Source organism: Camelus dromedarius, chromosome 8 (assembly GCF_036321535.1).
Source record: "Camelus dromedarius isolate mCamDro1 chromosome 8, mCamDro1.pat, whole genome shotgun sequence".
In the NCBI taxonomy this organism is placed as follows: domain Eukaryota; kingdom Metazoa; phylum Chordata; class Mammalia; order Artiodactyla; family Camelidae; genus Camelus; species Camelus dromedarius.
In genome coordinates, this window is record NC_087443.1 from 21661985 (window position 1) to 21673788 (window position 11804).

The 11804-nt window shown below is 60.2% G+C and overlaps 1 protein-coding gene across 2 annotated transcripts; it reads right to left on the reverse strand.

The window, feature by feature from the left end:
- Nucleotides 1-150: 150 nt before the first annotated feature.
- LOC105104006 (melanopsin) lies at nucleotides 151-10580 on the reverse strand. Of its 2 annotated transcripts, XM_064487978.1 has the most exons (11): nucleotides 10437-10580; nucleotides 9074-9219; nucleotides 8465-8500; nucleotides 7864-7997; nucleotides 7312-7515; nucleotides 6506-6677; nucleotides 5900-6064; nucleotides 4871-4978; nucleotides 3805-3985; nucleotides 2454-2597; nucleotides 151-522 (listed from the first exon to the last, which is right to left on the reverse strand). In XM_064487978.1, exons 1-11 carry the CDS (start codon nucleotides 10578-10580, stop codon nucleotides 484-486), a joined length of 1473 nt encoding a protein of 490 aa, XP_064344048.1. In that variant the 3' UTR covers nucleotides 151-483. The 2 variants fall into 2 exon arrangements, with proteins under 2 accessions (XP_064344048.1, XP_010995993.1); XM_010997691.3 differs by lacking the exon at nucleotides 8465-8500.
- Nucleotides 10581-11804: the final 1224 nt, after the last annotated feature.

Below are 11804 nucleotides of genomic sequence, written 5' to 3' on the forward strand. Positions count from 1 at the left end.
GGTGGGAACCGTGCACTGAGTGGAAAGCCAGGGCTGAGTAGCAGTTTCCAGCGTGTAAAGGTCTGCGCTGGGCTTTGGCTGCAGGAGAAGCAGTGCTGCCCTTCCCGTGCCAGGGAAATGCCCAGCCCGGGCACAGGGGCAGCTCATAAGCAGCTGGCTGTGTCCCCCGGAGCCATCGCCATTGTCATCACTTGGACAATGGCAGCACACAGCATTTGAGGAGAGGCGGATGACTGCAGGCAACGGGAGGGTGTCCACTCTTCAGACTGAGCCTGGGGTGCAGCTTGTTGAGCTGAGAAGTGGGGTGCAGACCGCTTTGCAGAGCAGGGACGTGTGGGATGTGGCCATGAATCCAGCACAGCATGGGTGACAAGTCCACTTCCAAAGCCCCCAGGCCCACAGGGTAATCCTGGGTCTGTGTGTGTGAGGGGGACCTGAGGGGGCTGGACGTGTCCCAGGAGGAAGGCAGAGCTGATGGGCACGCTACATCCTGGGGTCCAGGCTGGGGAGCAGCCCCTTGGTCTGAAAGCAAACAGCATACATCTGTTTAGCCAAGGAATGTCCCCTGGGAATAGTCTCCCAGTGACCCTGTGTGTCTGGGGTACCGCGTGCTGAAGGGAGGTTGCGTGGAGGGACCAGGTTTTGTCCTGGCCGGGTGATGGGCCTTCTCCAGCAGTGCGGCCTGTGGGATAGCCCCCTGGGATGTCCCCAGGCTCTCAGACTCCTGGGGTCCAGACTGAGCTCTCCTCACCCCCACCATCCAATTCTCCACTTCCCTCCACTCCTTGTCCGCACGCGCAGGCGTCTCCTCTCTCCCTGCTGCCTTAAATGCCTCACTCCTTGCCTGTCCTACTGGCTTCTCCCGTCTTCTCTGCCGGCTCCTTCCACTCAACCTGTCCTTTCCCAGCCACTGCTGAGAGGCCCGGCTACTCTGCCAAGCTGACCAAGCCCACCTCAGTGCCCCGCTAAGCCCTCCATGGGCTCCCTGTCCTCCAGGGTCCTGACAGGAGACCCTCAGGCCAGCACCTGGTTGGGCCTCCCCATGGATCCTACCACCTCCGGCCCCTCTTTCCATCTACGTCCCTACCGCCAGCTCCCAGGGTCCCTTGACTGCTCCCAGGGTCCCTTGACTGCTCCCGGGGTCACAGAGAGACATTCTGTTCCAGAACATGCCGAGCTCCCCTGTGCCCCGCTGTGTTTGGACAGGCTGTTTCCCAGCCTGGACAAGCCAAACCTCACCCCCACCGGCCCCATCCTGCCTGGCAATCCCTGATTTACTTCCATCTTTCCCGGGAGCCCTTGGGGACTTGCCCCTGCTTTCAGCACCCCGTGTGCTGATACCTCGATGGTGGCGCTTATCACACGTGTTAGGTGACAGCCGATGTGCTGTCCCTCTCTGCCTGGTGCCCCACCCCAGCCCACAGTGCCTCTCATCACTACCTCGCCCGCCAGCCTGGGGGATGCTGCCGGCCTCTGCCCTGGCCTCTGTGGTCACGCACAGTGCCCGGGCCCAGGGCTGGGGAGGGAGTCCTTTCCGGGCAGTGGTGCTCCCTGGGATGGGAACGCTGATAGAGGCAGGGGCCCCCCCGCAACGGTAGGGAGCAGCCCCCCCAGGGCTCCCCCTCTGGGGGACAGGCAGGGGAGCGGCCTTGGGGAAGGAAGGCAGGAAAGTGCCTCTGGTCTTGGTCTTGCTGGGGAAGCCCGAGAGAGTCCGGGAGCTGGGGGCGCTGTGTGGGTGTGAGTGGAAGGACAGGGTGGGGAGCTGTCAGCTGAGGGGGAAGGGCAGCCTCTGGGCCTGTGCACACGGCATTTCCAGCGTTCCAGAACCTGGCCTTCTCTAATCACCATCGACATTCCGTTCCATAGGCACTTGGGCTGACAGCTGGCTTTCTTTTAATAGCTGCAAGTATTCTGGGCAACATCCTAATCTCAGGGCATTCATAGTGAGCACATACACGGTTTGCAGCTCCGCCCCCTCCAGGTATGTCCTACTTCCAATGACACAGAGAGGTAGCTGCCACTCACACTCAGTCACATGCTCAGCTCAGAGCAGACAATCCCATGCCCTGGGGTGTCACAGTGACAGAGAGCATGTGCCAGGCACATGGTCACTCACACACACTTGCACCCATGCTGGACATTCATCACAGCACAGTAGAGTCACCACCTGCGATGTACCTGCACAGTCAAGGTCACACAATCACACACAGATGCTCTCAGACACAGTCACACTCGGGTGCATTCAGACTCAGGCCTGCTCAGAACACCTTGGTGTCCCAGAGACCCCCAGGACCCGCAGGTGGGCAAGGGAAAGCTGGGAGGTCCAGGGAGGGGGCAATTCCCAGAGGGTGTTGGCCTTGACACTGAGAACAAGCCCCCCGCCTTTCCTGACCTGGGCTACTTGCTCCTTGTTCCCACCCCTTTACAGATTGGCAGGTGCTGGGTCCAGTTACCTTCCCGAGAGCCTCTGCTTCCTGTCCCTGGGGCCTGGGAGGGCTCTTGGCTTCCACATCCTTCAGGCCCTGACCGCAGGGGGACCATCCACTCACTTGATGGGCAGGCCCCCAAGCAGCAGTGGCCTCCGTGTCTGTCCAGCCCTGGGGGGAGTGGGAGAGTCCCTGTGAGTTGAGGGGGACATTCCACAGTCCTGCTTCTGCCCTTTCCTGGATCAGGCCTTTCTCCATCCTTCCTATGGATATTCATGGGGGTGAGGCCCATGACACTGTTTGCAGGGTTGCTGGTCACCAAACCCTTGCAAACTGTGAGTGCATGTGCTAGGGGGTGTGTGTGTGCACGCACGTGCATGTGTGTGCACAGGCACTTGGGGGCTTGTGTGCTTGCTTAAGTGTACAGGATAGGTATGGTTCACGAGGGTCTAGGCCTCTCTTAATGGCTAAGATTCATGCCTTGATGTCATTCACTACAGTGGTTCAGGGATAGGTCGTCTGACCACTCCTCTCTCAGCCCCTCAACCGAGACCCCCAGGGACGCAGGCAGTGGGAAGGGGTCAGCGGAAGCTCTTGGTGAGGCCCACAGTGGACTCTGGAGGCACAATGATGGAGGAGCTGGGTCAGAAGCCCAAGGCACAGGGAACTCTCCTGGGGACATCAGGGGACATCACAGCTCCAGGCCCCAAGGAGGGGCTGGCGGACTGGTAGCTCCCATGGCTGACCACAACTGTGGGGTCAGCGCCCATCCGTGGACACTCTATCTAGTCTTGGATGTAGAGATGGCAGTTTTTACTTTACAGAGGCTCAGAGAGGGTGACTGACCTGTCCAAGCTCACACGGTAAGGACTTGAACTCAGATTTGAACACAAGTCCCCAGCTCCAGGGCCAACGCTCCTTCCACTCTACCCCATGAGAGCCTCAAGGCTCCCAGGAGGAGGGGGCTTAATGCTACGGACAGAGGGCCCTGAGCTGGCTCTTGCCTGTTTCTCTAGAGGCCCATCTAGGGCCAGAGATGCTAGTCTTTTCGATCTGAGGCTCTAAGGCCCTGGGATAGTGCCAGTATGGAAGAAAAGTGACCTGGAGTTGGAAAAGCCATGTTCAATCCTGGCTCTGCTGCTGGATGACCTTGGGCCGAACTGTTGCCTCTGTTGGCTGAACAGGGCCCCAGTTCCCCTGCCTGTCAGGGAGCATGATGTGCGGGAAGGACATGGGGCAGTGGTGAGGGCTTTTCCTGCCAACGTCCCAGGTTTCTGAGGGTCCAAGTCTCAGAAGCAACCCCACCCAGAGGCCTAAGGCTGGTCTGGTTGAGGAAAGAATGGCGAGGTGCCAGCCAGTGAGGGCCCAGCCTCCTTACCACCTCGCTCTCGGAACCCAGGGATGCCTGACGCCTCCGTCCGGAGATCCAGCTGAAGTCCGAGGCCTGGCTGCTCAGTGTGGAGCGGTGGGTGGTGCGGTAGCTGGTGTATGGGCCAGTGCGCTGACCCGACACGCCCAGCAGCACCCCCAGGCAGGGCAGGTGCTGGGCGATGGCCATTCTGCAAGGACAGCACCTCGGGTTAGAAGGATGGACAGACAGACTGCATAGATAGGGGTGGAGGGACAGACTGACACTGGGCTAATGGGAGTGAACAAAGAGCCAGTGGGGAATTGAGGACATTCAGACACTGGGATTAGGAGGACAGACAGACAAGTGCTGGGGTGAAGGAGACTGACAGGCTCACAGGGTGGGGGATGGACAGACAGACGCTGGGTCCCGGGCATGGAGGGAGAGCTGTAGGGTGGCAGGTTCAGCCTGATGCTCAGTTTCAGCCCTCAAGTGGCTGGCCCAAGCCACATCTCTGTAAATGAGGACCAGGAACGCTCCTGAGCTGGATGGGCCAAGCCTGCAGCTGGCCTCAGGGAGTCACCGACACCACCAGGCGAATGCAAGCCCTGCAGGCCCCCTGGTGGAAGAGGCCAGCCGCGCTGGGATTCTATCAGCAGAGAGCGCTCTGGGCCAGAGCCACCCCCGAGCCTCTTTCAGGGCCCCTGAGGCAGAGCGGGGCTCGCCCTGCTGTGCTCTCTCTGGCCTGTCACTGTCTGGTGGCCTCTTTTTGTAGCGGGCAGCACTGGTGACTAGCCAATCGTAGCTACCTTTTGGTCTCAGCTCTGAAAATCCCAGTTAGAATTGGATGCTGCCCAGGGAGCTCTGATGTCTCTCGAAGCTGAGCCTCTGGGAAGCTGGGGCAGCAGAGGGTCACACCAGCTCCACACCCCACCCAGTGTCGCTGGCTGCTCTCAGTGGCTGGAGTTCCCCACCCAATGCATATACAAGAGACAGGAAAGATGGCTGGCCTCTGCCCCCATTTATAGGCCCAGGCTCTCCATGCCGTGAGGGTGGGCCCGGGGAGCTGGGGCAGGGTCCTGGAGGAGGGCCACACCTGTACTTGGGGTGCGTGATGGCGTAGATGATGGGGTTGTAGATGGCAGAGGCCTTGGCGATGACAGCTGGCACCGAGTTCATGTAGGGCGTCAGGACATGTGCGTACCTAGGACAGAGCAGCCGTGGGCCCCCTGCCAGCTGGCCCTCCCTGGAGACTCCACAGCCCACCCACTGTCTCAGGAACCTTCTTCCTCTAGGCCAACCAAGCCCTCTCAGGGCATAGCCCAGCCTGGCCCAAACCAGCACGACCAAGTCACCCCCGGGGCGGGGGTCTGCAAGGCCAGGGAGAATTCCGATCTGAGGTCAGCAGGATCCCAGGGAGCAACTGATGGAGAGGCGCTGAGAAGACGTGCCAGGCTAGGGGGTTTCACCAGGTCCCACTGTCCCTCGGAGCCTGTGCTCCTGGCAAGAAGCCCTCCCCATCCCCAATGACTCTGGCCCTCTGTGCAGCTCTTCCCAAGCCCCACCCCAACCCTGAGGCCCACCTCTCCCCTGGCTCTCTGAGAGTAACTTCACAGGAGAGCCCAAGAAGGGAACAGGCCATCCTTGCACAAGGAGGAGTACGCCCATCACACCCAAACACTGGCAAGGATTCATAGGTCTCACTGTGTCAAAGTGCTTCTGAAGTCTGGTCTACGTCCGTGCTGCTGCAGACTCTAGCCCCACAGGACTAAGGTAGGAGGTGAGTAGCACCCCTGGCTATGTGCCCACAGGCCAGGTGAAGAAGGAACCAGAACCTCAGGGAGAGCTGCATATTCCCAAGGGGTCTGGAGGACCTGGCAGCCCCGCAGGCAGTCCCTCAGGCCAAATCCAGCAGGGCCCAGAGCTCCCCCAGCACGTCTCCTAGTGCCTCTGGGAGCTCAGGAGGGGCATCTCACAGCAGGTGGAGAACAGGCTGAGGGGCTGGACCTAGTGTGTGAGAATGGCTGGCTTGGGCTTGGGCTGGGTGGGGGGAGACTGTCCCAGGGTCTCCTCACCCTTCTTCCACCCCTTCAACCTCTGCCCCAGCCCCTTTGTCACTACTCACCCAGCAAAGCCCAGCAGGGCCACAGTGGAGTAGGGGGCCCAGGAGAGCACAAAGAGAAGGATGACCAGCAGCTCGATCTTGGCCATTTTCCATTCATTTTGCAGCCGCTGCCGTTGCCGGGGGCACTCACCACTGCCCTCGCAGGCCCTGAATGTCTGGAGAGATCTAGGAAGCGTGCAGAGTCTGGGTCTGACCGCATTCGGGTTGCAGTGACTGCCAGGGTCATGGCTACGGTCAGGGAGCCTTCTTGGACCTAGCCATCCCTTTCAGTGCAGGCAGCCCTGACTCCCAGAAAGTTCTCTATTACATCCAGCCTAAGCTGCCTCCCAGTGATTCTGCCTGTGGTGTCTTCTCTGCCCTCCAGATCCCTTGACCAAGCCTAACGGCCCCCGCTTCAGAAGACCCTGTCTCCTGAGACTTCTCTAAGCTGCAGGGCTGTCCTGGTCTGTAGGCACCTCCCCGCCAAGCGCATGTGCTCAGCTGGTCTTTGCCCACCTGGGGCCGGGAGCGCCCTGGGGGCGGGCACAGATGTGAGCCGCGGGCAGCCCGGAGGAAGGGGCATGGCCCCCCCCTGCACCGAGCCCCTCCTTCATGCCCGGCGCTTACCGGCCTGTCTCCCGGATGGCCTTGAAGATGAAGATGTAGCAGTAGACGATGACGAGCAGGGGCAGGAAGAACACGAAGCAGAAGAGCAGCATGGTGTAGGCGCGCACTGACGGCGTGAAGCTCATGTAGTCCCAGGAGCAAGAGGTCAGCAGCCCCTCGGGCACGTAGGCACCTGGGAACCAGGGGCGGGTGCTCGGCCTTCAGGGCAGCGCTGGCTTGGGCTCCTCATCCAGCAGAGGCTTTGGATGTGGGGTCTGAGTCTCAAACACTGGCCCCGGCCCCAGCCCTGCTCAGTGGAGTGAGGAAGCCAAGGCACGTGGAGCAGAGTTTTCCAGGCTGGTTCTAGCAGGAGACAGCTGGCAAAGTCCACTGCTGCCCAGTCTTGCCAGTTAGGGAGAAAGACCTCACTGCAGCCCCAGGCTCTTACTCCCGCAGAATTCAGCGAGCCTCCCGGTCCTGCCCCAGACAGGTAGATGCCTTGTGGCTAACCCTCCTACCTGCTGAGGCCCCACACCCCAACCCCTGCCTGTCTGACTCAATGCAAACTCCCCATCAGACGCACGTGTCCCCACCGGCCAGGAACCACATGGTCTTCCCCTCGGTATTGGGGGATGGGACTGACCGCTGATAATACAGCCACGCTTCCCCCTGCTGACAGTTGTGCCCCCTGAATATCCATTTGCTTGGAGGCTTGGACAGTCCCTTGGCCCCCCTGCCAGTTGGTTGACCCAAGTCCACCTACTTGCCCCTTGAACGCGCCCCTCCCAGCCTACCTTCCTTCCCCCTGATTCCCTGAGCCCACTTACTCCAGCCAAAGAAGGGTGGCAGACTCCAAGCCAGGGCATAGAGCCAGACGCCCAGCAGGACAAGCGCCGCCCGCCTCTTGGACACCATCCCGACGGTGGCCAGTGGGCGCGTGATCACCAGGTAGCGGTCCAGGGCGATGGCCGTCAGGGTAATCATGGAGGTGATGCCAAAGAGAGCCCCACAGAAGGCATAGAATTCACAGCCTGTGGGCACAGCTCCCTGACCTCAGTCCTTGGCAGGGAGACCATCAGATACCCCAGGGGAGGGAGGGTCTGGGGATGGCTTCGCTCAGCTCCTGCCCTCACCTCTCAGGGAAAGTAAGCCTGAGCTCCTGTCTGCCCTGCCCGCTCGCCACGTCGGCCAGAGGCTGGCGGAAGCCTCAGGAGTGGAAGTGGAGTCTTCCCTCTGCTGACTCATGAGATTGGGCGTGGCTGCCCACTCTTTGCCCAGGTAGAGCAAATCACCTTCTCACCTGGGCTCCCCGCCACTGTGGACATCCCCTGCCCCAACCCTCCTCCTCCCTCCAGCCAAAGGGCGCCCTGAGTGTCTACCTGCTTCCCCAAAGAGCCACTGCTTATAGAGGCTGCTGGCGAAGAAGACGGGGGCCTGGGTGAAGGACATGAGGAAGTCGCTGACTGCGAGGTTGATAATGAAGATGTTGGCAGGTGTCCTGAGGCCTCTGCTCCTGTGAGGGGTCAGAAGTTGTCAGGAGGCTCTTCTGCCTCAAATACAAGTGCACACGCACGCGTGCGCACACAAGCAAGAGCTGCTGGACCACAGACCCAACCCACTGCTCAGCAAGTACCAGCCAAACAGCGCTGGAGCCTGGTAGTGTGGGCTGAGAGGGGAGACCCCTCAAGACAGCAACTCTTGCCTCCCTTGTCCCCCTCCTCTCAGTGTCTCTGCAGTCCTCACCCTCGGGGCTGGCAAAGGGGAGAGGAGCTGACAATTGTGCCCTATGGGCCAGGTACTTCCACAAACCTCATCTCCTGTAATCATCCGTCTTCACATCTACCCTGCCCCTCCTCCATTTTCCAGATAAGAACACTGAGGCTCCCACCCGTGAAGTGTCTTGTCCCAGATCACAAGACTCAGTAAGTGGCACAGCCATGATTCACTCATTTGCTGGGCACTGCACTCACAAAAACTTACTTAATCATCACATTGACTCCAGGAAGTAAATCACATCTCCATTTTGCAGACAAGAAAAGTGGGCTCATAGAGGATCAGTAACTTGCCCAAAGGCATTTCAGCTAATAGGTGGTGGACCCAGGGGCTCACTTCTCCACCTGCCTGTCTCAGCCATTCAGCATGCGGATGGGGCAGGTAAGGAAGGAAGCCGGGGTTGGTGACCAGGGCTGGTTGCTGAAGGGCTTGAGGACTCAGGACCCTGGCACCAGGGCTGCTCTTTGAGGCAGAGGGAGGTTGCCCACTGGGGCAGGTGATGGTGGAGGGGAGCTGAGAGCAGGGCAGAATATGCAGAGACGTGTGTCGTTGGGACACTCGCCCTACACAGAGGGCGTGCCTGGGGCCCAGATGGCATGTGCCACTCAAGCTTCCCTGGACTACTTTTTGGCCCCTTCCCTGGGTTTGCAGATAGAGGCCTGAGTCCTGAGCCTGAGGCCACTGGCCCTGGCCTCCCCGCCCAGGCTCAACTGTGCCCTGGCAGAACTGGCACTAGCATTCCTGCCCTGCATTCTGCCCTGTCTCTGCATGGCTGGCTGCCCTCAGTGCCCAGGCCCCACCCTGCCGACCAGACACCTGCAGAAGGTATAGATGACCGTCAGATTGCCCAGCATCCCCGTGAGCCCCACCAGCAGGATCACAGTGCCCAGGGTGTAGTGGGCGTGGTCTGGAACATCGACCGTGGGGAAGGGGACCCAGGCAGCAGCCTGAGCCCTGGCGGCCTGTGGAGAGACAGAGAAACAAGGACGTCACGTGACCCTGTCACCTTCAGATAGTCCTAAGAAGGGAGGGTTAGGGTTCCCAGGAGAGCAGGTAAGAAACCGCCCCAGTGGGTGGGCTCAGAGTGGCAAAGACACTTGCCCACACAGTGGCTGAGCTGCAGGGTAAACACAGATCTCCCTAAAGCCAAGCCAAGCCAAGCTCCTATACTATGGCCCAGAGGCTTCCAGGAATGTGCTCAGATCACCTGCTGGAGGTTGGTGGGATGGACAGACACATGTTTGGCTAGCAGGGACGTGGCTGGAGTGACTCTATTTCTCCTTAGGGAGAAGGCAGAGCCATTTCATGGGTGGGCTCCTCTCTTCTCTATGTGCCCCTTCCCAAGTGCCCGAGACAGTCAGCAGTGGTCTTCCAGTCCCCTTGAACCCAGGGAGGTGGGGTGGGGTGGAGCCCCTCCCCTCAGGAGTCCCACACCCCACCAGACTTCAAAGAAGGAGGTTGTCTTCCCCCGGCTACATAACTGCAGGGCTGACCTCGATGCCTGGCGTGAGACTGAGGGAAAGAATGATCCTCTAAAAAGGAAACTCAGGACTCCCGGGTCACTGCAGGGAGGTCACAACCCTATGAGGCCAGTACAGAGGGCTTTAAAGACCTCTCCCCTCCCAGCTCCTTTCCAGGGAAGCGAGTGGTTTAATTTCTGTCCTGCCCTGGCTCCTACAGCTCCTGGAGCTTCCCATCCTGTCCAGAACCTAGGCCAGCATCCCATAGTCCTGAGGGTACCATCATCCCTCTCCAGTTAACGGTGGGCCCTGGCTAGAATGCTGGAGGCAGCAGAAGGCATGCAACACCTCACTCTGGGCTGGGACAAATCCAGAGGCCCCGGGTATGCCTTCCTCTCTGGAAGGCTTCGGGGGGCATCCTACCGCCCTTAGAAGTGGATGCAGCCAAGGGCAGGCCTGGCCCACTCTAGCCCCTTGTCCCACAAGTTTGGCCCTTCTGTTCCTTGAATGCTCTCCGCAGGGAAGGAAAACTTGCCACAATCTCCTCTACTGGCCTCTCTGTGTAGGACAGGCTCAGCGAGGTCCAGCAACATGCCCAGGGTCCCACAGCACAGCTTGGGTCTTTTCTATTTCCCTGTCAAAGCCCCTGTGTGTCCCCAGGAAGGGCACCAGGGCTGGGGAGGGAAGGCTCTGCACACACACGCTGGCCCCAGGCTTACCGTGGGGCTGATGGGCGGAGGGTGGTCCAGGCTGGAGGCGCTGCTCCGGGAGCTCTCCCACCTGCTGGGGGAGGCTGGGGTGGCCATGCAGCTGGGCTCCTGGGCTGGGCCCGGCGGGACTCTCGGCCCCGAAGGAGGGTTCATCCTGAGGTGGGGGGGTCCTTTCTCAAGCCCACAGAGAAATCAAGGGCACGGAGGGCTCAGGACGTTAGCTGTGTCCAGTCTCCCAACTTGCCTCCATCCTCAGCACCCCTGCCTGGTCTGCCGGTTGCCTGCTCCTGTGTCCCGCGTGGACCCAGTCCAAAGCTGTTCTTGCGGTTGGTGCTGCTCTGTGTCCAGTGACGCACACAGGAGAGAGTGTCACAGTTATGGCGACTCACAGTCACAGGGTCCGTCCCCACCTTTAAGTAGCAGAGCTGGGAGTGCACATGCCCCGTCACTCGGTGCCCCCAGCTCCCTCAGACACAGGTCCCTGACGATGGCGGCACGCATGTGTGAATGTGTGTGTGTGTGTGTCCGTGCGAGTCAGTATGAGAGTGTGTGTCCGTGTGTATTTCAGGGGAGAATGCCGGGCTCTGGCTCCTCGCCTTTGTCCTCCCCTCTGGCCAGGCTCTCCTTCCATGAGCTCCTCAGGAAGACTCTCCTGCCCCCAGGACCCCCAGGGCTGTCTGCGGAGCCCAGCCTCAGCCTTTTCACAGGGCGCCTTCCCCTCATGTCTGCTCACGTGACCCGTCACATCTTCACAACCATCCCACCACCAGGATGGGTTACCCGTGTCAGAAATGGAGCTCAGTGGATGCCCCAGGACAGAGAACAATCAGGGGGAGATCAGATCACGAGGCATTTCTTTGTTGTTTGATAATAAACTTTTTCATTGAAGTATAAAGATAAAAAAAAAAATCAAAAAAACCTCCGCAAAGCTGGTAGAAACCTGGGAGCTCACCCAGGGCTGCAGGCCTCGACTGAGGGAAGTGTCAGAGGCGGAGGGGACCCCAGTCCACACCTGCCTCTTGGAGGAGGCAGTGGGAGCAGAAGGCAGAGCCTTGGAGCTGGCGAGGATGGAGGCTGTGCACGCCGCCCTTTCCAGGGGGTCTGCTCAGCTTCCAGGAACGTCCCATGTGGGTGCCGTGTCCTGAGGCACTGTGCTGAGATTTGAGGAGCCCTGGAGTGGAGACAGATGCCATCTCCTCCTCCACAGTCCCTGAGTCTTCAACAGCTCCGCGAGAGCCCCAGGTTTGGGCTGGGGTGGGAGCACCCGCACTCAGAGCGGGGAGCGCGCTTCCCAACAGGCACCAAAGCAGCTCTCGGCTCAGCCCCGCGTCCTCCCGAGGCCCTTCCGTGGTGGGTCTCTGGCTTAGAGGCTCACTG

Coding starts and splice junctions, on each gene's coding strand:
- LOC105104006 (XM_064487978.1), bottom strand. CDS start 10,580: ATGAACCCTCCTTCGGGGCCGAGAGTCCCGCCGGGCCCAGCCCAGGAG. Junction 8,501..9,073: donor GTCATCTATACCTTCTGCAG/GTGTCTGGTCGG, acceptor TGCAAAATGGAG/ATGTGATTTACTTCCTGGAG. Junction 2,598..3,804: donor TGGGTTCCGAGAGCGAGGTG/GTAAGGAGGCTG, acceptor CACTCCCCCCAG/GGCTGGACAGACACGGAGGC.